A 27,789-nucleotide genomic window follows, 5' to 3' on the forward strand; every position below is an offset into this window, starting at 1 on the left:
ATCCCCTCCACCCCTAATCTACCCCACCCCCAGGCCTTCCCCATACCAATGTCTGTGTCCATAGGTTATGCATATAAGCATATAAGTTCTTTGATTAATCTCTCCCCACCCCCACCTTCCCTCTAAGATCCCTCAGTGTGGTAGTTTTTAGTTACTCTACTATTTATCACCCACCTCTCGTCTTCTCCATCTCTCCCTCCCCATTAAGTTGGTCATCTAAGAAATAAATGTACTTACATTTCCTTTGTCTTAAATCTTCTTTTAGACTTCCCTTTATTCCACAATCTTGTCAAATCACTTTTTGTACCTTAACTTTTCACCCGGCCTAGAACAGAGTGATAGGACTTAATATACTAATGGCCACATCTAACTCTTATTTACTATTGTATGTTAGTAACAGCTCAGTAAGAGCAGAAAGACTGCCATGTAAATATTCTTTAAATGAATAAATGAATGAGTAGAATAATTAAGTCAATGAATGAATGAACTAACTATGGGATTTGGCATCATTTGTATATCTAGGGTTCAGTTTCCTTATAGAAAGAGAGTTGAACCAGGTAAGTTTTAAAAGCACTTTCTGCCCTAAAATTCTGATTCTATACTGCAATAAAAAGACTAAAACCCACATTTTTCTACATATATTTGCACTTACATTTCAGGAAGTTATTTTTTATTGTTTTCTTATTTATTTACTCCTAGTGAAATTTAAATTTATTTGACAAGAGCTATTTGAAGCCCAAGAATGTTTTCTATGCTTTCTTCTGCCTTCCTTCGGAGTGGGAAAATATTAGCTGGCAACAGACGTACAATGTTGAGGTTTGGACATGACAAAGGAATGACTTTCACAGCCCAAGTTGGCTCTTCCCAGACAGTTCTGTCTCTCCTTGCACAGAGAGGGGGTCTTTTTGAGGTTTTCCAAAAGCTGCAAAAGGCAATTCACAGTACCTTTCAACTGAAAGCTGGAATTTCATATCTCAGCCAGGAAACTATAGTGATTTCCCCCCCCTAAATGATGAGGCGATTAATGGGCGCTTCAATGATTTAAGTTAGAAACATCAAAATATGAAGCTTAAAATAAAAACTCCAGCTCCCTGCCCTCTTGCTATCCGGACTTTTTGGAGTGGTTAGAGAATAGCAAGTGTTTGAAGAGCCGAGCCACCTGTTTTGAACGCTGGAGTCCGCAGTCAGAGCTTGAGCGCGGAGGTTTCTTTGCCACGTCTTCTGAGCAGCCTGAGCCGGCTGGAGCTGGCACCTCCGTTAGGGAGGCCTTTTCCAGAAGTCATTACCTAAATGAATCAAGTTCAAGAAGTAAATGACACAAAACAGCCAGAAATCAGGATATATGTCAGTTTTACCAACAGAGACAAAAACAAAAAACAATATGCACCATGCAGAAAGCCTCTCGAAACGTGGATATTTTAGCAATTGACGAAAATTGTCAAAAGAAACAAATATGAAAGACTGGTTTTTACTTTTCCATGTGATAGATGTCTCCTCTCATATTTTTCTTTGTTTCTCTCTAAATTGGTTTTTCTATAGAACTATTTATTCATTGCTTGGAAACGACAAACTGTAGAATTTCAGTTTCCAAAGGCTTGACTTTAATGGTCATTTATTTGAAAAGCAACTTACCTCTAAGCACTTGTCAGTCTGTTAGAACATTTTAAATTAATGAGTCTCTCAAGGGCCCTAGGAAACCAAACTATAGGGACAGTAATTCTAATACCTGCCTTGAGCAGTCACAACTATAAACCTACTTTGCCCACCCTTATTAGTGGTTGCCTAGTGCTGGGGAGGGTGTTTGGGAAGAAAAGAAGACTAACTGTTAATAGATAGATTTTCTTTTGAGAATGGTGAAAATATTCTATTGATTGTGATAATGGTTTTACAATTCTGAATATTTTAAAAGCCATTGGATTATATATTTTAAATTTGTAAGTCATGTGGTATGTGAATTATATCTCAGTAAAGCAGATCTTTAAAATGGAAATTTAAAATAAATATCGTGCTCTATATCTAGTCAACACATATCAGAAATAAAAGGTACATCCTCTTGTGCCCCCAAAATGTCTTTAAACAACAAAAATTGTGGGAAAATAAATAATTGAGTAGCATTCTTAATTTTTATTTATTTTTTAGGTAATCGCCTTAATGTATGCTTAGCTAAAATGTCTGTCATTGTTTAGAAATGTCTATACTTTTTACTGTGTCTCTTGTCACAAACTGCTTGAATAGCTACCCCCAGGACATTTCAAAGATTTTTTAAAAATCTATGGACAATAAAAAAAGTCATAGAGGTTTGGCATCCTCAAGTGTAAGTCAAACGCTACATCTCATTCTGCGTGATTGCTGCCGTCATTTTGAAGCAATAGTAATCGGATACGAACGCAGTGTCGTTCCAGCGGCCCGTTGTGTTCCAAATGCCTGACAGCGCCTCGGCACAGCGCTGACGTGTAAATTGCCATTTCAGTTGTCGTCGGCCTGAAGTACTAATCAGGGTAAAAATGCCATATTCTTTAAGAGATCGTTTTGGTCCCGGGTTCTGAATCTAGCAGAAATCTTTTGGTTGGTGGGAGAGAGGAGACTATTTTTCCTTTAGGATATTTGCAGGTCAGCATTTTAATACCATAGAATTAAGAGACCCTGGCATCACCACATGGCCAGATGGCTGCGTTGTTAGAAGCTGCAGAAGGAAGGAATTGGGCCCCTTTGAAGATGAAACATGGGTGTAAATTTGGTCAGAGGAAACAGTCAAATGCCTAGATCTTAAAGGCAATATGACCTCATGCTTTTTGTTACATTTCTAAGCAGGGTCTCCATAAGAATGATTTCCTTAATAAGTTTTAGCTGACTTCAGGAGACATGAAAAAAGTCCCTCATTCTGGGCTAAGGACCCCACTGTCACATAACCCCCTGCACAAGGATTTGCCCTTGGTGGGAGCGCAATGCAGTGGCATTTCTCAAAGGTTGTGTTGGGCAATCTGAACAGTCCGAAATGCTGACTAGAGTGAATACATGAAAAAATAAAACTGTCCACATACAATATGGTTTCACCCTGACGATAATCCTCACTTCTTTTTCTGTGGTTTCAATTCAAAAAGTCAAACCTGAAATTTTTATATGACACAATAATTATTTTTTTGTCTGAATTTGTACTGAAATAAAACTATTTATTAAATACGATGAACTCTCAGAAGTTGCTATGAATTACAGTCTACTTAAAACTATTTTTTCCTGTTTTATTAGATTTTAATGTCAACCTCTTTCTCATAGTAGCCTTTTACCAAAATATACCTTATATCGCTCTCTAATAAAATTTTGTTATGAAATTTTAAACATGGCCACAGGGTTCTCTATTTATGAAAGCGACTTATGAGTAAAATAAATAATTGATATTGTTTGAGTAAATAATCCATAATACTAAGCAGAAAAAACAGCATATTGCCTATGGACATTAAAATTTTTACTATATATAGATAACTTTGAAGACTTTTAGATGAACTAAAAGTCAAAATCACGAGGTAGCATCGTTTTCTCAGGGATACTTATTCCTACAGCACTTTATTTTAAAACCATAACAGTGACAGAAGAGAGGCATCTGAATGGAGAAGTTACGGGCAACCACAAAATTGGCTCTGTTCAGGACGCAAGAAAGGAGATGTCTGTTCTCTCGGGGATGCTTTTCCATCCGCTCTGGCCCAGCATGTCTGCAGATGGTCGAAACATGACGTGTTGAGATTTAAGTTATTGTTGCTCTGAGTTACTATTTAATATTGGAGCTCTTGTTTTTATGCTCTAACATATTCAGACATTTATTTAAGGTGGCTAAAAAGAGGCAAGCTATGAAATAAGATTAAATAAATTTAAATTAACTCAAAACCACGAAACAAAGAGAAATCCACTTGGCATACAGTATATTAAAAGTGAGAAGAGAGGAAGCAGAAAATGAGAAGAGGGAAATGGGGAGATGTGTTCATTGCAGTTATAAACAGAGCTTTGGAGTATTACAGTCTCTTGTCCTGTCTCATGAGATTCGATAACCCTTTACACACCTGGAGATTCGGTTGTGACTGTTACATTGACTCTAATACAAGGAGACTGCTTTGGTTGTCGGGTCACGAAAGAAGGGGGCATTTGGTGGGATCAGTGGGAATTATGAACAGGGCATAGAAGTCTGCATAGGAGCCCAAAGGTAAAATGTTGTCTATGTTCAGTCAACTGTATTCAATGTGTAGGACCCTCAGGTCTTTTGCCCCAACCGATCGCTGCTTTCTTCAGAAGGAGCTGCCCGGTTTCTCGCTTAGCCGCCCCTTTCTCTCTCCCAGGTCTGCTTTGTGAACCTGGACGTGAGCAGGGATGAGTGCAGCACCGAGCGCCTGCAGCAGGTAACCCTGGGCCTCGCTCCCCGCAGCTCCCCCAGCTCCCCGCAGCTCCCTGCAGCTCCCCCAGCTCCCCGCAGCTCCCCCAGCTCCCCCAGCTCCCCGCAGCTCCCCCAGCTCCCCCAGCTCCCCGCAGCTCCCCCAGCTCCCCGCAGCTCCCGCAGCTCCCCCAGCTCCCCCAGCTCCCCGCAGCTCCCGCAGCTCCCCCAGCTCCCCGCAGCTCCCCCAGCTCCCTGCAGCTCCCCCAGCTCCCCGCAGCTCCCCCAGCTCCCCCAGCTCCCCCAGCTCCCCGCAGCTCCCCCAGCTCCCCCAGCTCCCCGCAGCTCCCCCAGCTCCCCCAGCTCCCCCAGCTCCCCGCAGCTCCCGCAGCTCCCCCAGCTCCCCGCAGCTCCCCCAGCTCCCTGCAGCTCCCCCAGCTCCCCGCAGCTCCCCCAGCTCCCCCAGCTCCCCGCAGCTCCCCCAGCTCCCCCAGCTCCCCCAGCTCCCCCAGCTCCCCGCAGCTCCCCCAGCTCCCCGCAGCTCCCGCAGCTCCCCCAGCTCCCCCAGCTCCCCCAGCGCGGCTTCATCTCTAAGCGAGGCTCATTTCCCGGGGACTCCGGAACTGGGTGGTGTCATCACAGCCCGTTTCCCTGACCCTCCTGCACTTTCCCGTCCAGTTTCCTGCCTTAGCTTTGTGAAACTTGCTTTCCCAAGAGACAGGGCTACTCTCCGAGCGATGCCTCCTCCTGCCGCCAGCCCCTCAGGGTGGCCTTGCCGCCCCCTTCTCCACCCTCAGGCACTCTGCCTGAGATGACTGTTCCAAGGTCTTTCCGAAACCTGCTTGATGCCAGGCAGCCCCTTCCTCTGGCTCTGCGTCGCTGCTTCCTGCTGCTTTTTCATCACCAAATGTTTGATCTCTGACCTTGCTTTCCAAGCCCTGCCCGTATCTGGGGCTCAAACGCTTTGCACTCTGCAGCAACTAAATATTCCAAGGTTGTTAGGGCCCTGGTGTGAATCCTTGACAGCACACAGAACCTCGCAGGCTCACTCCGTCCTTTGGACTAGAGCCTGTGGCACAGTAGGAAGCAAGATTGGTGTGGGTCTCATGCCCAGAGCAGAAGATGGTTTGACCTCACTATTTGGTGTAATGCTTTCGAGGTGTGAAAGCACACCATTGGCAGCTTAGGTGTCACGGAGCTGTAGACCTGCAGTTGCTCAGGTGCTCCTGTAATGTTTTCCCGACAATGCTTCATCTGAAGCTTCCCACTGAGCTCCAGGGGTCATTCCTCTGTGTAGTTCTGGAAGGGTGTTCAAAATAAATTGTACATGTCATTTCACTTGATGGGTTTATGGTGCAGAGTCCATCAAAGAGAGATGCCAAAGCAAGTTGGCATCTTAAGAACTGTGTGTTAGGAGATATATATGAGTGATTTGAGGCAGTTTTCTGCTATAGTTAAGAGCAGACTCTTGGCACTGACTTAGCTACATACACTTTTGTGAGATATTAATCTTCTTCTCTGGGCCTCAGGCTACTTCACTGTAAAAAATGTAATAGTGCTATTTCATCCAGAGAGGGGTATTGTGGAGATTAAATGTAGTAAAATATAACATGTGTAAAGACTTTAGCTTAGTGCATATTGCTCAATGCTAGTAATTATGTTATTATTATTATTGACTTTATTAGAACAGATGATTATTAGTCAACAAGTCTCTTGCTCCAGGACTTAAGAGGAAAAAAAATTTCTAAACTACTAAGTATACCTGTGGCATGACAGTAATTATTAAATGCTTACTTTTGGAAATTTAGTACCAGCAATTTTTTTAAAGCTTTATGTTTATGCACTTTTCTACCAATCTAAGCCTTTATGGGTTAATTTCACACAATCTCTTCTAGCAATAATTTTAGTAGATTAACTATAGTATGAGTCGTTATATGAGTATATTATTTTTTCAAGTAAAATAGCTTTGAGGTAGTGCTTTGGAAGTGAAAAGAAATCATCTAAACTAATGAAGATTCTCGCTCTACAGAAATTGGTCAACGTTTCACCAGATCTCCCCAAACTTATCAGCTCCATGAATGTCCAAAAACCAAAAGAAAATGAAATTGTCCTCCTCAGTGGGTTAACATCTGGAAATCTGCAGGCAGATTTTAAAGTTTCTCAGGTAAGAAGTATAAGCTCTTGATAAGTTGCTCATTCACTGGTGATGTTAGCCATGGTTGGCTCTTGGCAAATATCAGTCTGAACCCCAAATAGATGCCTCACATCAACCCTTACAGCATAAAAATAAAAAAAAGCTCTGTATTCAAGAATAGCTCATTTGTATTTCTCCTAAATATTGCCACTTAGAGTTTGACAGGCCTTCCTTTACATCTACTTCTGCCATCTGTTATTTTCTCAGGTTCATGGTGCTGCATGGCACTTAAACTAGAGTAGACGCACTAGGCATCGATTGGGTAGCTTGGTTTTCTACAAATCTAATGGTAATAAAAAACAGAATTGTCTCCTGTTTCAAGAACAATACCAAAATTCTAATTCATAGTATGCGGTCCCAGAATCCCACGGTGTCTTCTTTCTGGGTGTTATTTAGCTCTTACAATGCACCACACAGCGAAGTAATAAATACAAGATAGCCACCCCCAGGATGCAAAGGGAGTTTCCTGGTCCGGGGAATGAAAGTCCCAGGAGAAAAGAATGTTACTAAAAATAAGGTAAGAATTAAATGGCTGTTGTTCTCATTCAACACACCAGTGTCCATTATTATTAGATAAATCATCGTTGTACTCTTTATTCGAAGAAAAACAAAAACATATAAAATTATTAATCAACTTAGAGAAAAATACATAAAAGATTTTAAAGGCACCTGTACAAAAGATTGCTGATTTTCTCAAGTAAGAGATGTTAATCGTGATGGCTACAGGATAAGATGATTAGCATTTGTTTTCCTTCGAATTGTCCTTCCTTGGGTTTCAGTTTTCCGGAAAATTTTTAAATACTTTATTCTTCAGTCTTTCAAACTATCAAAAACTTTAGAGGCCCCCCCACTATTTCTTGCTCTACTCCTGATGCTTTGTAAAAACATGCACACAGCCTGTTACAGTTTGTTAGTCAAGACTAGGACAGAATTCTAGGAGTCAGTCTAATAATGCATTTCCTTAGTGAGAAAATTAACCGTCTGAAAATTAATCGTCTGAAAAGAGGACACGAAATACTCTCTCTCTGTATTAGGCAAAATCATTGTGACCAATAGTAATTTACGAACTTGGCTTTTAGGAGTATTTTTGGACCAGGCCTATTAGTTAAGATTTCTAATTAAACATGACAGAAAATTAACTTAAGCACAAAGAGGATGCATTGTCTCATGTAACCAAAACCCCAGTGGGTAGATTAACTACAGGGACTTGAACAATGTCATCAGGCGCGGATTTTTCTCTTGTGGCCTGTCTCCTGCCTTCTCTGTTTACCCCGTTACCAGACAAGCTCTTCCCACCAGGAGGCAGTACCCCTTTGGGTTCAAGTTGAGCAACAAAGATCAAATGTCCCTTCCAGATGCCTCCCAGGAAAGTCTCATCGTGTCCTATTGGCTCTCATGTGTCATGTGCCCGTTTCTGAGCTAATCACTGTGGCCTGAGGAATGAGGTGTTGAGATTGGCCAGGCCTCGGTCGCACCATCGCCTCCGCAGTTGGAGTAAATTAACTTCGTGCGAATTACTTAGGCTGTGAGTGGGCCAGAAAGTGGCATCCCTCTGGGTATGAAACTAAAAGAAGGTTGACTGACGCTTGGTCACAAAAGCAGCACAGATGTTGACTGGGGAAAGGGAGAGTAGAATTGCCCAGGACTCCTTACACAGCACCATCAAAAACATGTTTAAAATCCTGCCTACTTTTCCTGAGAGCTGTCAAAATTGCCTGTGAGCTCCAACAGGAACACTTCAAACTTCTTTTTTCCAAGGTGTCACTTTGCCCACAGAAAGGCTAGCCGGTCCTTTCAAGGTGACCCAAATATAAAGTGTAAGAGCCAGCAGTGCAAGCCGCGTTTGTGGGACTCCAATTCCTGTGTCCTTTCCAGTTCTCCCCACGGCCTCCTGGGCCAGCCAACGAAGAGCCAGCGTCCGCAGAAGGCACGTGCCGCTGGGGAGGGATGGGGTTTCCCCTGCAGCTCCCCAAGCTCAGGCACGCTTGTAGAATGGTGCCTTCACCTCGCAGAAGGGACAGCCATGGAGTAGATCTTAACAATGGTGCCTAATGAGCATCTCAGCAAAAAAGGTTTCCTATAGGAAAAGAACCGATTTTACTTATATTTTTCCACTTCGTATTTTACTTGACTGTTGGCTGTTATGATGATTATTTTTGTTAAGGTTTTTTAGAGTTTTATCCTAAGGCTCTCCTGAGGGTGGTCCAAGGAAGGAAAAGGTAACTGCTATGCCCTCTTCTCATTTGTTGCTCCCTGGTATGTACGCAGTAGTGTTTTGTTGAAACACAGGCATGGATAGCTGTGTATGTGTGTACATATTTAATAATATCCACAAGAAGTAAGGTCCAAGGGAATACCATACGGTAAGTAAATAGCTTCATGAGAACGCGGCGTCCGATGTGTTCACCCCTGAATCTCGGCACCTAGGTGAGTGCTTAGCACTTAGTAGGTGCATAATAAATCACTGTTGGATGGATCAATGCATAAGTGAATGAAGGATGTTATGAATATTTCCTTTCATTTTTCCAATTGTATAATTTAATTGTAAAACAACAACATGAAAAAGCAAGAGAGGCATTTGCTGAGGTTAAAAGACAAAGACATGAATAACCAAAGAGAAACTGCTCATAGGTAACAAGCTCTACATTAGCTTGGAAGTAATACTGTACTTTCCTTCCCAAAGGAGCACAGACAATTCATCAATGGCTAACTGCTCTTGGTGTTCTTAGTACACCACCCAGGTACCTTTTTAAAAAACAACAACAAATAAAAACCCCCAAGATTTTTTATCTTCTTGAGCTTTCAAATTTTTTTTTGGAAATAAAATAAAAGACTATGCATTTAAATAGTCCTTGATGCTTCTCAAGGTGCTTTCATAATAGTTCATTAAATCACTATGGCTAGTCCCTGAGAATGGAGAAGGGCATTTTTTATCTTTATTTTATAGAATAGGAAACTAAAGTTAGGAGAAGGGAGGTAACTTGTTATGTGGGCTACTGAAAATTTTAAGCTGACCCCCAGTATTGGTCTTTGGTGCCGTAATTTCCTGGGACAAAGGGGCCGAGAGGCTGTTCCCTTCCTCACAGGGTCTGTGGGAGCACTAGCTACGCCCTTGGGAATGATTTAAATGTCCCCAGTTAACCCAGCTCAAGTGGCCTCTGCCAATATCTCCATCCTTACTCATGGATTAGCAGGTAAGCAACTTTTACTGGAACAGGGCAGCCAAACTGAGAATGTCTCTGACCCAGCAGGTATTGGCAATAGTTGACTAAGCCGAGCCTCGGCATTGCCCCGCTACCACAGGACTGCTGGTCTACAGAAACACACGGACTGTGGCACCATCAACGTAATTTAGGCCTTTGGGAGATTTGCTTCAATTTGCAAAATGACCTCCCATCATTAATACAAAAAGTTTACTTTTCCTTTGGGCCACAAGTCTCCCACACGCTCGTGAAAGCCCAGGTGCCTTCTGTTTCAGTGGCCTTGCGGCCTGACTCGGCTCTGCCCCTCTCCCCCACTTTAGCGGCTTTAATAAAGTCTCCCTTACCCGTTTAACTTGGCGCAGGGCGATTTTTGCTTTGACAGAAGGGAACGGAAACATGTGATACAACTCGTCTGCTTTCCCCTAAGTCAAATTTTCTCCTAGGTACCCCGTGTTCCCAAACATCACGTGAATTTGCTTTCAAGCAGTTCATCACTACAAGCCCAGCAGATGTTCCAAATATTGTCAAGGCCCCCCTCCTTCTAACAGAAGAAGCTGGTGGGAGAAGAAAGGTCGGAGCTGATGGTTTTCCCCTCGCTCTTCTAGTAAATGCCATTTTCTCTCCCCGCGTCCAGTGTCCCCGGCGGCCGGACGTGTGCCTGGTGCAGTGCGCGAGGGGGGACAGGCCCCCCAGCGCCAACTGCGTCATCTTTGAGATCAACAAGTTCCTGATCGGCCTGGAGCTGGTGCGGGAGCGGCAGGTGCGCCCGGACACGCGCGTCCTGACGGTGGAAGATGACACGAACTGCTCCCTGTCCTCCATCGAGGACGACTTCCTCACGGCGTCCGAGCACTGGGAGGAGGAGAGCGAGGAGGAGCGCAGGCACGGTGAGGCCCCGGGTCACGGGCGCGGGGACCGGGCACCCGGGAGCGCCGGCAGGAGCTGTCGGAGGGGTTTCGGGCGCCTCGGTCCCGCTGCCGCAATGGCACCGCAGGGTCCTCGCCGGCTGTGCCGGGGAGGGCGGGCAGGGAACACGGTGACGGTGCTGCAGGCGCCCTGAGGTGGCCCCACCGTCCCCAGACACGCCGCAGGGCTGCGGAGGAAACCTGTGTGTTTTAAAGGGGAGTCCTCCTGCCTGACGGGAGACGGAGACCATCCTGGGAAGAAAGGGGATGTGCCCGAGGCTTCCACCAAAGCCACCTGTTTGTTGAAGCCAAGGTGGACGGGCCCGAATCCTAACGAGCCTCTTGGAAGCTGAAAAACCTGGGGCCAGTTACCTATCTTTCCGGGCCCTTGTCTGTAACTTGGAAGGATAGTCGTTCCTGTAGCACTATTATGTTTAAAATGGATGATATGATACGATGATGCGATATCTCCATTTCTAACCAAGAAATTACTGTGGAACAGCGAAGAGAAATGTCACTTTATACAGAATCTTAGGAATCCCTAAAGGACACTAAGGAGAAGTGCTCTGACCAATCAGTGTCTTGCTGGTTCCAGGGAGGGACTGGAGACAGGGTTAAAGGGAAGTGTGGAAAATGCGATCTTTTTAAATTTTAAAACCTTGGATGTCATAGACTTTCTCTAAATTATAATCTAATACTGAATAAAAGAGAATATTGAATTAAAAAAATAAAATAAATAAAATAAAATTGATGATATGATATGATATATGATATGATGACATGATATGATATGATATGATATGATATGATATGATATGATATGATATGATATGATACGATGATATGATATTGTCATGGGCTGCTTAAGGATGGAGATGCATCCTGGGAAATGCATTGTCGGGCAAGTCCATCGTTGTGTGAACAGCGCAATGCACTTACACAAACTTCGATGTTATAGCCGACGACACACCTAGGCTGCACGGTGTAGCCGACTGCTCCCGGGCTGTAAGCCTGTGCATGTTATTGCACAAAACAACACAAGATTCAATCAAGCACAAGAGCAGCGGTGCACCCAGGAGACTCGGTAAACGCAGGCAGTGTGAGGCGGCCGCAGGTGAACGGGGCACACTGTTTCGCAGCAAGCTTCTTTATGGAAGCGGAGAGAGTTGTGCCAGGACATTGCAATGGCCGCAAAGTCACTAGGTGATAAGAATCTCTTATTTCCATTATAATCTTATGGGGCCACTGTCGTGTGCGTGGTCCAACATTGGGCAGAATGTCCTTATGTGACATATGACTATATTACACTATTACCAACGTGAGGACAGAAGGAAGTCTCCCAGGAAAGTGCTTGGTACTCATTAGTTCCTTTCCGTTGCCTCATTAATGGAGCCCAGTGAACACTGGACTCCTTTCCCCGCTCTTAGGCTTAGGAAGGGACACCCCAGACGTTGTTGCCACTGTCCCTGGGGGAAGCCCTGTGCAAACTTCAGAGCAAATTTTTATAACAAGCCCCACAATTGAAGTTGCTCTGAACATCCCTCCTCTTCTCTCTTTACTCACTGGGAAGTTACAAGATGGAGTTTTGGGGTTACTTTGCCCCTGAAGAATGGTGGCCAGCTCTCAGCTCCCCAAGCCTCGTCTCCCACTGTGATGCTTACATTTCTTTTCTGCATTGAAACCCATCATGTTGGGCAGCATTCCATAGAATGCTGAGACACAGAAGCCTTTATATATTCATTTTTCTTGAAGAAACATTCAAATGCTATTGGGGGGGGCAGGGAATACATGATGCTTTAAAGCATTTTTGGAAAATAATTGTTATTTTAGACTCACGAGAACCTGCTATTCAAAAATTAATCGTGGTCTTCATTTTCTCTTCACTAGGTTATGAGAATATAAATGTTCCAGTCAATGCTATGGAAAGTAAAAAGCCAAAGGAAGTTACTCAGGAGGAATGGAATTACAATAAGGAAAAGTCACTTTACAATTTGGAAGACAAATACATTAGCAAATATCACACGCCGCTGACTGAAACAGAAGGATCTCTGGCAAAAGTAGCGGAAGACACGGCTTTGCAGAGTCGAGATCCACCAGCTAAGCTATCGGAGCGGGAAGCTGAAGCTGCGGGGGATGAGCAGGCAGCCTCAGGTCATTATTATTCAGAAAATGGTAAAGGTCCAGTGGAAGAACGGCAGGCACTGTGTATTGCAGGCAATGCTTATTCCTCCAGGGTGGTTCGGGAAGAGGGACCTTCTGCCTGTGGTGCCGTAGGGGAGCAGGGCCGCGGCTCAGACCCAGGAGAGCATGAAGGTGGAACAAACTCTCTTCCTCCCACGCAAGATGGCGAAGCCACCACTGGCGAGTATGCTACGAATTTAGCAGAATCCGTGCTGCAAGATGCCTTCATTAGATTGTCTCAGTCTCAGCCTACACTACCCCAGGAGTCTGCGGCCAGTGTCCCTGTAGGAAGCGCTCTGCTCCCCAGTGGCTGTTCCACGAAAGATACCATGGTCCCTCAGTCGTGGAATGAGCTCCCCAAAATCGTCATTGTTCAGAGTCCCGATGGTAGTAACGCTGCCCCTGAGCCAGACATGTCCTCATGGCCGGAGATGGAAGTCTCTTTTGAAACCTCAGGCGTCCCCTCTGGAGAGAATGCCAGCAGACATCCCCAGAGTGCTCTAGAAGTAGCGTTAGCTTGTGCAGCCACTGTGATTGGAACTATTTCCAGTCCACAGGCCACAGAAAGACTGAAAATAGAGCAAGAATCCCTTCTTTCAAAGCGTCCACTGGGAGGCAGTGAGCCACTGCAGACTCAAGCGTCCCAAATACTCAAGGAGCCTTCCATCGGTGAATACTCTTTCCCATCTGCTTTGTGTGGCATGACTCAGGTGGCCAGTGCCGTGGCTGTCTGTGGCCTGGGTGAAACAGGAGAAGAGAAGCACCCTGAGGCCTCAAGTGGAGTCTTGTCTGCAGCTGTGTCTCCTGTAGCAATCTCCCCACTTTTTAATTTAGCAGCAGGGAGGGGCATGGAGCTGGGAAATGAAGCCATCGCAGAGGCATTGGTCAAAGAGGCCACTCTGGTTTTAACAAGGCCTAATACCTACAGCAGCCTTGGAGACCTCATGGAATCAGTGAACAGAAGAATTATGGAAACTGCTTCCAAGCCTCAGACGCTGTGCCCAGAAAATGTCCTTGGAAATGAGCTGGCACAGGCCCTGTCCAATGTCATCCTGAAGCACTGCACTGATGAAGTTCACCAACCAAGTAAAAGCATCGGCCCCAATGGCAGGCATTCATCTGAAACTCTGGACGCCTTCATGGAAAGTACAAGTCAACTGCTCTTTGATGTGATATGCTTCACGTGCAAGAAGATGAGCCATATTGTACAGCACGGTGGATGTCCCACTATTCTTTCTAAGGAGACCACTGGATGGAGGGAGGCAGAACCAGGCAACCAGCCACCTGATCAGGCTGCCAGTCAAGCATGGACAAGAGCCACTGGATACTCCAGCAGCCATCCACTTATTAATCCACGTAGCACTAGTCTTGTTATCAATGACCTTGTAGATGACATGCTTCCAAAGCAAGACAGCAATGACTCAGCAATACCAGGTGTCTTCCAGAACCCCACACCCCAATCTGAATTGTCTTGTAGTCCCAGAGTGCCTGACTCTTCGACTGCTAAAATATTCCCCAAGGAAATATATCTGAAAGGAGCCATGGGAAAGGATATAAGAAACCCTCGTCAGACACAGGGTCACGATGAGAATGAATGCAGCACCTCTTCGGAGAGAGAAAGGACACTGGCAGCCACCAAGTACAGCATCGGTTCCCAGGATGCTGAGGACAGCTTCAGTCCTAACACCCAAGAGAAGTACAACTGCGCCTCCCTTCTAAACAGTGAAGTTCAAGTTCATCTGTCTTTGCTAGGGAATGACTTGCCACTTCCTGCTCAGTCCATGCTGCAGGCAAAACACACAGAGGTGTACAGCATTGCGGACTTTGCTGAAGAATTAGCAGAGACCATTGTCTCCATGGCAACTGAGATCGCAGCGATTTGCCTTGATAACTCAAATGGAAAACAGCCTTGGTTTTGTGCGTGGAAAAGAGAGAATGAGTTTCTGCTCACCCCGAACCCATCCTGCCGATCCTTGAAGAGGAAGGAGAGTCAGGCCAGTGGGGCCACTGTGAGGAAGCACAAGCCACCCCGGCTCAGCGAGATCAAGAGGAAAGCGGATGAGCACCCGGAGCTTAAAGAGAAGCTGATGAACAGGGTCATGGACGAGTCAGTGAACCTTGAGGACACCCCAGATTCTGTCAGTGTCTTTGCAAACGAAGTGGCAGCCAAGATCATGAACCTGACAGAGTTCTCCATGGTGGACGGAGTCTGGCAGGCCCAGAGCTTTCCCCGGAATCGGTTACCGAGCGGTGACAGGTGGAACCGGCCAAAGGCCTCCAGCTGTGAAAGCATCGCCGAGGAGGACTCCAGCGCCAGGGCCTACGCCAGCAGCCTGGGCTTAATGAGCACCCTGAGTCAGCCAGTGAGCAGGGCCAGCTCTGTGTCCAAGCAGTCGAGCTGTGAGAGCATCACCGATGAGTTTTCCAGGTTCATGGTGAACCAGATGGAAAATGAAGGGAGGGGATTTGAGTTGCTGCTGGATTATTATGCAGGCAAGAACGCCAGCAGCATTGTGAGCTCAGCTATGCAGCAGGCGTGCAGGAAAAACGGCCACCTCAGTGTAAGGCCAAGCTGCCCCTCCAAGCAGTCCAGCACAGAAAGCATCACCGAGGAGTTCTACAGGTACATGCTGCGGGACATGGAGAGAGAAAGCAGGGGCGACGCCTCCTCCAGGCGAGGCAGCCAGGATTGGGCCGCTGGCTTATTGTCACCTTCTCTGCGATCCCCGCTGTGTTACAGACAGTCATCTATGCCAGATAACCGACCCCTGGGCGCCAGGCTGACGGTGAATGTGCCATACAAGGCCAACTCTTTAGATGGCTTCTCTCAAAACAGCCAGCGAGACTTCCTGAGCGCACAGCCAGTGGGCAGCGCCTCCTCCACGGGGCTCTGCAAGTCCGATTCCTGCTTGTATCGCAGAGGTGGCACCGACCACATCACGGCCATGTTAATTCACGAGACTTGGGCAAACTCCATCAAGGCTCTCATGCGGAAAAACAAAATTATAGCGGATGATGCCCAGGCTGATGCTGAGCCCGTTTCTGGTGGCTGGCCGGGGCAAGTGGACAAGTGCGCAAGCAGAGCAGCTTCGAGCAGAGGGCAGAGTGGGCCAGCTCTTCTTGTCCAGAAGTCTGTTGGTTACCAGAGGAAAGACTCTGTCACCGAAAGCCAACATCCCCCAGTGCCCTCTCCAAGCAAAGCTGCTCCTCTTTGTTTAGATCCCGAAAGGGAAACTTCCCTGTGCCGTGATGGTGTCCCTATAAGCCACACCAGGCCATCCCTCTGTTCAAGGGAAGTGCCTTTAATTCAGATTGAAACAGATCAGAGAGAAGCGTGTGTGGACGAACCTGAACACATCCTTTCCCTAGAAGAAGCAGAGGTACATTTGAAAGAAGAAGAAGTCCCAGAAGTGGTGAAGGTTGGAGATGCTGAGAGGAGTGCCTGTCAAAACCGTGGGTGAGTGAATGATCTGTGAGGCTCGCTAAGAGTGCCTGGGACTGGACTTGCATCTATTACTGTTTATTCTAAATCTTAGGGACTTTATTGATGCAAGAACTGAATGTCTGAGGCAATAAATCACCTTTATGGGTTAAGATGCACTTATAGGAATAGAAAGATGGAAGTAATTTTTTAAATTTCTGAAACAAATTGGATTCATTTACATAATAGAAGACCTAGGGTATCAATCTACCCATTAAAATTAATCACCCATAGTATTAAAATTCATCTGTGGCAATTTTCAAGCAAAAAAAAAGTATGTCAACTAATCTAAAATTTTCATTTAAATAAACTTTAAAATTGGAAAATGACATTAAATATTTTGATATCATTTTTCTCTAGGGCCCCTCCTTTCAAGTTTTTCTTTTTTGCCTTGTTCTGACGGTCTTTGCAAGGACACCATGTCCTCCAACTGCTGGCCCTTTAGGTGCATGGCAGCTTTAAGGGCGAAACAACAGTAGAGTATTGTTATTTCAGTGTCTCTTTCAGAAAATTGTAGTGTAGGTGACAATGCATTTTGAATTTGAGGCAAAGTAATGATTTCTCTCAGGCTGCTTAACAGGGTCCCTTCCTTTTACAACTCCCATTTTCCATAGAAAATTCGTAAGATTCTTGAATAAGAGACGATTGTATCATTTTTAATTACTTTGATCTATAGATAAAGTTAAACAAAATAGAAGAAAACAAAAACAAAAATTAAGTTATATCTTACGGAGAACATAGAGTGAGAAATAGCCTGCATAGCTTTTCAGAGACATGTGCTTATTTTACAAAGAACCTGTGATAGAGAAATAGACAAATTCACTATTATAGTTGGAAATTTCACATTCTTCTCTCAGTAACTGATAGAATAATAGAAAGTCAGTAAGGATATACAAAACTTGAGCAACATCAATGTTTCTTCCTCTCTCTCTCTCCCCTTCCTCTTTCCTTCTCTTTCCCTCTCTGAGGTCAATAAAAAAAATATAATACGTCACAAGGGAAATTAGAATAAATTTTGAATTGAATGAAAATTACAACACAACACATCAAAATGTGTGGAATGCAGCTAATGTAGTACTTGGGGGAAAATTAATACCTTTGAATGCTTTTTTTAAAAAAACGTTATCTAACATAAATGATCTAAATTTTCACCTTAAGCTAAAAAATGGATGATCAAATTGAACCCAAAGTAATATAAGAAAAAAATAATAAAAATAAGAGCAGAAATTGATGATGAAAACAATCAAGTAGAGAATATTGATGAAAACAAAAGCTCTTTCAGCCCAGAGGTTGGCAAATAAGTACATGTGTATGCATGTAAAGCTAAATTAAAATGTTTAAGATTGTAATGTTAAATTGTCATAATTTTCCCCTTCAATGAACTTTTTCCAGTAATAAACAACTGCAGGGCTTATTGGAAAGAACGCTTTTATTGTAGTTATATATTTATTTTTATTGTTACCGTCTACCTATACCAAGTGATTCCTTTTTTCCACTTATAGCAATTACTCAACATTTCTTTTTAAAATAAGCATATATATGTTATATAAAGTAAACTAATTTAAATAAATTTTATTCTTATAATACAGAGGGAATGCAGATATGGCAAAAATCAGGACAGTGGTTTGCAAACAAATGAAGTTAGGGGAACACTGAGCTAGATGATCACTAACTCAGAAATTCTGCAATCTAATTCGCTATCACATCAAGTTCAATCTTCTAAAGCTCTGTGTGTGAAGTAGAAAAAAGCCAAATGTGTACATCTGCATAACACATCGGTGCATTATTCATAAATAAACAAGCAGAGCTATAAATTCTCTCAGAAGAAAATGAGAACTCGTGTTTGTGATGACCATTAGTCATTCCGAATTCCCCAGTTATGTGACATGGAATATGAGGTTTACTGTAAAATAGAGCATGAACTTGAGGTAAAAGAAAATACAATGACAGACTCATTTGTAACCTGAATATTCAATGTCAATCACTGAGATGTAACTTCTGCTTTAGTAAGAAATATCCTGGAATGAATTTTTCTAATAATATAAGGTCTTAATTTAGTAAAAAAAAAAAAAAAAAGTAGTCTAGGAAATTACTTTTTAACGAAATAAACAAATGGTTTTGGAGCTGTTTTCTTTGTGCCCAGTACTTGGCTCATTTCCACTTTTTGTGGATATGTATATTGTTTCCATTTGTTATCAATGAACTTTTCTTTCATTTGAATATAACTAAATTCATTTAATGTCTCTTTGGCTGCATCAATTTTTCTCCTTCCTCCCTACTCAATTTGGAATAATATCAACATTTTTGAAAGTAAAATAAGCTTATTAAGAATCTCTTTTCACCAAATGTTAGCAGCACAGCATGCTAGAAACAGCCACACCACAATACCTGTCCAGAATGCTGTCAGGAAGGATCTTAGGAGTGAGGATCCCGGCACTCAGCTAAGTGCACTAATGATCTTCGTTTTCTAATGTATATGTTGCAAAACCCTAGTGAGATGGGTATTGTTAATTCTCTTAGAGAGGCTGAATAGGTGATAGGTGGTGGAAGGGTCAGGGTCAGGGTTAGGGTTATGGTTAGGGTTACGGTTAGGGAACCTACAGCAGTCAGACTGCAGGAACAGTACTCAAAGCACCCTGTCTCCAGCATTTGGTCAGAGGAAGCAACCGGGCAAAGACCAAGAGGCAGGAAACCCTGGCATGTGTGAGAAACAACAGATGGTTTCGTCTCTTAGTAATGACTAGGGTGGAGGTAGGCTTGGGAAGGCCATGAAGGACTGAGTTTAGCTTCAGGGAGTTCTTGTAGGTTTTTGATGAGGACCGTCAAAGATATGTCTTGGGAACATCAATTCAGTAGCAGTGTGTAGAAGGTTATGAAAGAGGAGGAACAGTTGGGGTTCTCCAGTTTGGAGGCTACACTCCAGCCAAAGAGTAATGGTGGGTGCAATGCCCACCAGTCTCAAAATTCAAAATCTAATGTCGGGTACCAACTTGTTGGACCCCACTGGGCTTTGCATCCTAATCTACAGGAAACCTATAACGTTTCTTCCAAATCTAAAATTGTAGCAATTTAAAAGGACCTAAATTAAGATGATGTAATGAGCATAGAGACAGAGATAAGTATGTGAGAGATACTTTGGAGATGGAACCGAAAAAATACAGCAACTGATTAAATGCAAAGGGCTGAATGCAGAAGAAGGCAAGATTTTAGGCCCACGCACTCAGAAAGATCAACGGAAATAAGAAACACAGGAAGATGACGCGGGGCCCTTAGAGACACTGATTCTGAGATGTTAGTGAGACAGATTGGATATAGTCAGAAGACCCGCTGAATAAGCCCCGGAATCAGGAAGAGAGGCCCTGGCTGGAGTTCAGACTTGGAAGCTGTTTTCACAGGCAGAAGAGACGAGGTTACTTAGGGACAAACTGGAAAGGAGGGCTGTGAACAATCAGGCCTGGCTGCAGTGACACTTAATGGAGAAACAGAGAACCAAGTTCCAAGCAAAAAGCATCCAGACAGGTGGGGCTCCCAGAGAGACCAGGGAGGTAAGGCTTCAAGGAGTAAAGTCTGTCAGATCAAGGGTTAAATGCTCTGGAGAGCTTACTCAATCTAGAAAGCACTAATCCAGAAAAGTGGTGCTGACATAAATTACAAGTTTTAAGGGGAGGGGATGGTGTAAGAATGTGTCTGCAAGTGCAAAACGTGTTTAGAGGTTTTCGGCAAAATGACTTTGGAAACCACCAGACCTGGGGTGGGTATTTTTCCCCAGCATGGTCCACCTACCACTTGCATTAGAATCACCGGGGGTGGTTTGGAAAAGGCAGGTTTCTGGGCCTCTCTGTAGAAACACTGAATCATAATCTCTGGGGAGGATGCTCTGGGTATCTCCATTTCAAACACCACTGTCCTTCAGTAATTCTTATGTATGCAGACCAGGGTACTTCTAGGTGTTTTTGAAATGAATGGAGGGAGTTCAAAGAAAGAGATCAAGTGAAGAGATGGGGAAGCTGATGGAGAGTTATCCTGAAAAGGCAAAATGGGACTTAGGGCACCAACAGAATTATTGGCCTAAAAGAAAGACTGCACCTGTGTCCAAGGACTTCCTGCCCAGGGTGGCGGAGATCCATGCTCAACAGCAGGTCCCATGAAAAGTTCAGTCTTGTGCTCCCACCCTTAGTAATAACATCTTACCATCTACAGTGACAACCTTGATGGCAAGGATGTACCAGAGGCTGAAGTCTCCACAGAAGGCAGAGCCTCCGATGAGGTCCCCCACCCTCTCTGCAGCAGTGGGGAGAGCACAGACAGCTGGTCCCAGCTGGTCAACGAGGAGGACAACCCAGACGACACAAGTAGCTTTCTGCAGTTCAGTGAGCGATCCATGAGGTACCTGCTCTTCACTTGACTTTCCGGGGAAACAGGTCTCAACACATATTTCAGAGATGCATTTTAAATGGTTCTCTGCAAAGGGTCCCTAATAGAGAGTGTAAAAAAGAAAGCTCCCACTAGGTCAAGTCGCCTGCCTGTCATGATTTGTGCTGAGAGGTATCTTAATGTCCAATTATGGCTTCAATTGCCTCGGCCAAGATTAAGAGTCAGCTGTGTTCCCTTTTCTGCAAGCCCCAGCTGAAGCATTTGCTGATGACAACTGTAAATTTCTTAATAACAGCTGCTATTGCACCTGGTGTGTTTGATACTTTCTTTCTGGTTCATTTGTATTTCAGATGCAACCCGGGCTGGGTTTACATGAGGCAAGTGTTACCACACTGTGTTGTGTTGTTTGGCCTGACTGTTCCTCGTTTTCTCTACCCTGCCCTCTATTATTGCTCTGGAAAAACCAGAGAGGATCTAATGAGAGGTCATATCTGATCGGACCCCAGCCCAGTCAGCAGATACAAACTAGAAACTATCCCTCTATGAGGTAAAACACGAAAAGAACCTCCACGTTTCAGCCTGAAATCTTGATTGATGCTGGAGACTTTCCAGAGAGTCCAGTTGAAAGGTGGATTCAGATACATCTGCCTGTCTGCCTCCTTGAAAGTTTTATTTCTGATAGCTCAGTCTGTTCGGTTTTAGGAAAATTTCACAATGTTGAACAACTTGTCTAAAATTCCAGCAGCAAGGTGGATACAAAAGGCAAAGAGAATTTGAATCACTGGACTTAGGAGAAGTTAATAGGCTTAATTATTTTCAGTGCCAGGTCTGAGTCATCAGATTTTAATCAGTGAATGTATTCAGCACCCCACTCGAAACCCAAGACAGGAATTTGAAGTGGAGGGAGTCTAGTTGGTTACTCATGGTGCTCCTGAGGGAAGACTGTCCCCTTATGACACACCAACTCTCACCCTTTGGAAACCTTACTTGGAAGAGATGCTATTGGAAAATAGAGAAGGTGTGAGGAAACTTAGTGGGTTTGGTGAAATTGGATGCATTTCCTTTTGCAAGTACAGACAGAACCTAAAAATTAGCTCACTCTACAGTTTCAGTAAATAAGTTTCAGGCTAGTAACTTGGCCATATGTTGACTGTGCAACCTATGACGGTGAGGCAATACGTGATCCCCCTTCTCCACGATGCTTAAGGTAGCAGATGTTTCTGCTTCTCAAAGACTTTAAGATAAAGGAGCTGTAAAACTTGGCATTCCTCAACTTTGTACTTGTGAATTCTGTAGTTCCATTAAAAAAAAACAAAAAACCACAAACAAACAATGAGCCAGGTGCACATCCTGTGGAATGCCCCTCAGAAAACTCCCCTGAATGGCAAAGGGAAAATGTGAGTCCGCTGGTTTCTATCAAAAGCAAGCAGATAAGCATTTCAATCTCTCTCTCAAGCAGCATTCACAGAAGTACCTTAGTCTCTGTGGTCCTTCTGCTAATAGACAAACATCTTCACTGCAACTAGAGTGAGGAAGAAAAAAGTCATGTTGATTGTCACCTACTAGGGGTGATCTACCTGGTACAACACCACTGCAGCAATTAGAAAACATTGATGGTGGTTGGCTTGAACCAAAAATGTCTTTTGTTGCGTGTTCCTCTAATTGGGTCAGAAATAAATATCCATTTAGGAGTCCTAGACACAAAGAAATATTCTTCTGGGGACTAAAAGAAGGACCCCTGAGGACAGTAGATGATCAGTGTCAGCGGTGTGGCCAGGTGTAAACTTGGCATTAATATGTAAACTTTTGCTTTATCAGCAATGGCAACAGTAGTGCCACTAGCAGTCTTGGCATTACGGACCTGGACATTTATCAGGAAAGCATGCCATCTTCTCCCATGATTAAGTAAGTAGCCACGGAGGTGCAGTGACTGAGACCACCACTCCAATTCCATCTGGCAATCCATTGTGATCATTCAGGTTGTGCCCAGCCACTGATTCCATGATGTCTGTGCTGCCGTGGTTCCCAGGCATGTGTGTCCCATGTCGCTGGAGCAAGGACTCAAGCCTAGAATAGCCCCAGCCTCCCATCACCTCCTTTCTGGGTTTCATATCTGCCCTCTATGATACAGTCATTTCCAATAAAGGTCATCCATATAATTAGACGTTGATGTCATTTTACCTAATTGGACACAGAGAAGCAAAAATCCATTTAAATTGTGCCATGCCAACCAACGTGTGATGCCAGCCAAGTGGGATGGCTCCTCCTTTACTTGTAGACACCTGGGATTATCACTTCTAAATGTGCCGAACACCAAATGGTGCCATGATGGAGCTGTGTCATTCCCACACAGTAACTCTGCCCCCTACACCAGGAGGACCTTCCAAAAGAGCAAAGGGAAAAAGCACTAAGAGAAGCACAATATGTGTGACATAAAATATGGTACAAAAAGGGAGAACAACCTGAGGGCAGGACCACATCTAGAATCGTGATGCTTCTGGAAAATTAAATGAATTGATATCTATTTTTTGACCATGATGACTTAGCTTATTATTTGGATATATCTGAAGTTAACAAACAAAAAAAATGAAAATAAAGTTATAGGACAAAATTTGCTCTCTGATCTGACCTATTTGCTCGGTTACTTTCTATAGCTAAAGCATTTCTGCTTTACTGTGTAACCAAGTATCCTGCCTCTGGGTTTGTTTTGTTTTGCTTTTTAAAAGGAGAACAAAGAAACAAAACATATAAAAAACCTACTTTGGGCTCGATTTATCTTTTCCTTCAGGAAACATTTGTTTAGCTACTTCATCTTTCCCCCTGGTATGAGCCTTCAGCCCCACAGACTGTATGAATTCAGGGAGAGCCAAGACCACCACCACCCACAGCAGCATCATATAGCTCTGTAAGAGCAGAAACCGAACCCACCACCTGTCATTTCACCTAATGTCACTCGCATAGAGATCTAGCAGGAAATCTAGTCCCATGGGGAACTGGCCATCCTTCTTCTAGGTGTTCATGTAAGAAAAACTAGGCTCTCTCAGCATTAGGAATAAAATGGAATTTATCAGCCAGATTTTAGCAGTAACATAAAATATAAGGGAGGATCTTCTCTCATAAAAAGACACCTTTTTAAGAGCCCCTGTACTTTAATTTTTAGACAGAACAAAATTACAGGACAACCAATGGCTTCCCAAAACGGTCACTTCCTTTTCATTGTTGGGCCATCTGCTCTTCTTTGGGAAGCCTTTGCTGAGCCTCCTGCTGTATTCGGGGCTCCCTAAGAAGTACTCACTATACAAAAACGTCTCGAACAGTGACCACTTCTGCATCTCATGAAACACCCACCTCAATCATGAATCTTAGTTCTAAGCCACCTCCGGCTTACTCCATTCTCCCAAAAAAAGAGAAAAAAAGTGTCAACTAATTGAGATAGTTGGTTGCACAATTTAACTCCTGTAGTTCATTGATTGTCTTTTCCCTTATTTCAGACCAGAGAACCATATCCATGTAGAAAAAATAGTTTCCTGGGCTAAAATGCAAATTTATGCTAGTATCAGAGTATAGGGAAAAAATTGTTGTGTCAAGATGGAAACAGTGATCCTTTAAACGGAGGTAAAATAGGGAAGAAGGCGCATGCCCAGGGGGACCTGGTTAGCATCCCCTCCTGGACGGGGGAGCCCCGGAGGCCGATGGAGGGGGCGTCTCTCAGGTCTCCCCGCAGGCAGCCCCTCAACGCCAGGCAGCTCCTCGGGCCGCCTGCTCTCAGGCGGTGCTTATTGAAGACCCCGCCGTCCTACCTCACAGCCACCCTGGCATGTTCTAGCCTGGCTTCAGCATGAGCTCCGAGGCCTTTCGCTCAGCCGCCCCACCGGCCACCCTCCCCGGCGGCTGCCCGGCCCTCGCGTTCCCGACCCTGTGCTGCTGTTTCCTCCACAGCGAACTGGCAGGAGGCGAGGAGGCCCCGGAGGAGCGGCGGGAGAGCAGAGCGGGTAAGCAGGCGCCCTTCCCGGGCCCCCGCGGCCCCCGGGCGCGTGGTGAGGCCGCCTGTCTGTGTGCAGGGCCCGCCTGTGCCGCTGGAGCAGCTGCGGGGACAGCCGGCCGCCCCGGGAGCCTGCTGGTCCTCAACTTCGACCTGGAGCCCGAGTGCCCGGACGCCGAGCTGCGGGCCACCCTGCAGTGGATCGCGGCCTCCGAGCTCGGGATCCCCACCATCTACTTCAAGAAGTCGCAGCAAAGCAGGATGGAAAAGGTACCGTGTTCCCGGCCGGGGCCCCGGGGGCCCGGTCAGCCCCCGGAAACCGGCACGGGCCCGTTAGCTTGGGTTTCAGCTGTGTGCTGACTTCGCAGCTTGATGATGACCAGACCTCCGAAGACTCCCACCCGCCAGGGCGATCACGGCTCCTTTCTCGTTGACCTCAGTTTGTCTCAGCTAGTTGGTGGCGACGAGAAAGTAAATTGAGGGGATGGGGGCTTTTCCAAAGAGTCCGTTTTTTTAAATGTGTCCTTGCTCTGAAACAAACCTCTTCATAGCACTCATTGCAATACAAGGTAGAAGGAAAGGCTTGACCTATGCTGGAAACCGAAGGGCAGCCACCCTGCCTTGATATTTTTTTGTCCCCAACTGGTTGTCAGCTCTTAGAGAGAATGCCTGTCCTTGCTCATAACTATTCTCAGCGTTATCAAGAAAAACATTAAACAGTGATTCAATCCATCCCATATTCAATCCATTCAATCTTCGCATATTTGGGGGGAGGGGGTGGTTAAGATTCTCTGCACACAGTGGCTTCTCTAGAAATGGGCCCCGTTTGTTGTCTGTGACAGAGCTGGTTACATAAAGCAAATCCTTAAGCAGGATTTTGACCTTTTAAAATCAATAGTGCATTTGGAGACCTCATTCTGACTGTTTTTAATTAGCCGGTGGTTAAGTGGCCATGGATAAGTGGCATTGAAGAGAGACTGTGGCCGCCCACTGAGGAGGCTGGGCCACGAAAGTGCAGCTCTGTCTCCTTAGCTTCTCATCAGCCTGGAGGTCAAAGCAGCATCTCTGTTCACTTCAGAAGTGTCACTTCCCACTGTAACTTCAGCATTAAACACCATTCAGAAAAGCATACCCTTAGTCCCTATTTGTGTGAATCCTGAAATTTTTTGGATAAGTTAATTTAGCCAACATGTCTCCCTTATGGTATTCCCAACTTCTTGAGCCTCCTGCCTTGTGAAAATACAGGCACAGACTAAAGGGCAGAGGAGATCATGAATACACACTGAAGCAGCTCATGTTCCCCACCACTGACCTCGGAGTTGGCAGGTACATAAAGTGAGCTTAAAACTAATTCCAGCCCTATTTCAACTGAAAAGGCAAATTCCAAACATTCTGGGTGCCCGATGTACTGGGATGCTCTCTGATCAATGATTCCTTCATTTTCAAGCTTTCATTGTGCTCGGTCCATTTCTTAAAATGTTAAGTCTACTTAAAAGTCATACATTCAGAATATTTATTAAACATTCATTGGGTACATACAAGATACCAGGCACTGTTCTAGGTTCTAGGGATACAGACAACAAAAGAAATAACATTTCCCACCCTCTCGGGGTTTACATTCTAGCTCCAGGAGAAACAAAGGCAGGGAGAACAGAAAGGAAGAGAAGCTCAGGTTGTAAAGAGCAACCTTGAAATATGAAGGAAACTTATTCTGGGCAAGGGAAATGAGAAACACACTGAAGTTGTAAATTTTACACCAAGACCGTGAGCCAAGTGTCCTGAATCACCTGGGACATTTATTTACAATTCACATCTCTAGGTCACTTCCAGGAATGGGGCCTAAAAATAAGCATTTTAAACAGCTTCCCTCAAGGGCGGTGATTCTGGTGAGCACAGAAGTTTGAGACAATCTTCCATAGGAAATATCCTGAAGGAGAGGCAGAGTTCGAGGTGCTTTTAGGCCTGCTAAATTCCAGGGCAAAGACTGCTGAGAATCCTAACACCTGATCTAAAACAGTTTGTAAATCTAACTCACAATGACCTTGATATCAGTTCAACTGAACCCACTTTATTCAGAAGAAAGACGCATGAAAGCAAATGGTTAAAAAGAAATGACACCAATTGGCTAATTGTTTTTGCTTTTTGGATCCAAAGCATCAGTGATCTCTTTTCTCCTGTTTAAATTCAACGAGCCCCTGTGAGCTGGCGTGAGCCAACGGCCAGCCTCCCAGGAAGCCAAGCGCCTTTCTCATTCGTATGCCTGCTTCCAGAATTGTTTCCTTTACTTGGAAGCAGTGCATAGAACAGAGGAAAGAAAGGAAGCCGATGTTTGCGTACCCTCCCAAAAAGGAGGGGTCAAAAAAGGAGCCCGACTCTTAATTTCTTATTCCATTCCACACGCAAAGTGGCGGAAGCAGAGTGCCAGAGAAAACGCTGATGACATTGACTGTTAACCTAACTTTCTCAAAAACGCGACCCTTAAAGTCCCAGGGGAAGATGTGCACAGCAAAGGAAGGGAAAACAAGGAGCATTCGGTGCTGTCTCAGTCAGCTTGAGCTGCTATCACGAAATACCACAGACTGAGTGGCTTGGACAGCAGTCTTTGATTTCTCAGCGGTGGAGGCTGGGAAGTCCAAGATCGAGGTGCCAGCAGACTTAGTTGCTGGCGAGGGCCCTCTTCCTAGCGGTGCCCTCACACAGCAGAGAGAGAAGGCTCTGGTGTCTTCCTTGTCTTATAACGGCGTGAGTCCTGCCATGGGAGTCCCATCCTCAAGACCTTATCAAAACCAATTTATATCTCAAAGGCCTCACCTCCAAATACTGTCACACTGGGGGGTTAAGGCTTCAATATATGTATTTGGGGGTGGGATACATTCAGTCCATAATAGACACTGTCTCTTCACTTATAAATGTAAGAAATTCTTGAACTGAACCCTTTAGTGGTGGTTCTGAAACTCAGCGTATGCTAGACTCATCTGGGGAGCTTTTAGAGACCCTGATGCTTTGGCCACTTAAATCAGAATCTCCTCCTGGGATAAAACCCAGGAATCAAAGATTTTCCAAAGGTCCCTGATGGTTCCAGTGTGCAGTCAAGGCTGAAAACTACAGCTAA

At 44.7% G+C, this 27,789-nt stretch overlaps 1 protein-coding gene across 2 annotated transcripts in view; it reads left to right on the forward strand.

Moving 5' to 3' along the window:
• Window positions 1-27,789, forward strand: part of SPHKAP (SPHK1 interactor, AKAP domain containing) — an 83,619-nt gene that overhangs the window by 49,678 nt on the left and 6,152 nt on the right. Inside the window, exons 5-13 of one of the 2 annotated variants that reach the window (XM_081143396.1) lie at window positions 4,326-4,385; window positions 6,387-6,521; window positions 10,389-10,641; window positions 12,547-16,297; window positions 20,522-20,707; window positions 21,046-21,072; window positions 22,514-22,600; window positions 24,635-24,687; window positions 24,757-24,947. In XM_081143396.1, the coding sequence (XP_080999522.1) occupies window positions 4,326-4,385; window positions 6,387-6,521; window positions 10,389-10,641; window positions 12,547-16,297; window positions 20,522-20,707; window positions 21,046-21,072; window positions 22,514-22,600; window positions 24,635-24,687; window positions 24,757-24,947 (4,743 nt within the window). Of the gene's footprint in view, window positions 1-4,325; window positions 4,386-6,386; window positions 6,522-10,388; window positions 10,642-12,546; window positions 16,298-20,521; window positions 20,708-21,045; window positions 21,073-22,513; window positions 22,601-24,634; window positions 24,948-27,789 lie in introns of both variants that reach the window. The other variant, XM_081143395.1, reaches the window with a different exon arrangement.

The sequence above is a fragment of the Miniopterus schreibersii genome (genome assembly GCF_964146895.1).
Source record: "Miniopterus schreibersii genome assembly, chromosome: 7".
Lineage (NCBI taxonomy): Eukaryota > Metazoa > Chordata > Mammalia > Chiroptera > Miniopteridae > Miniopterus > Miniopterus schreibersii.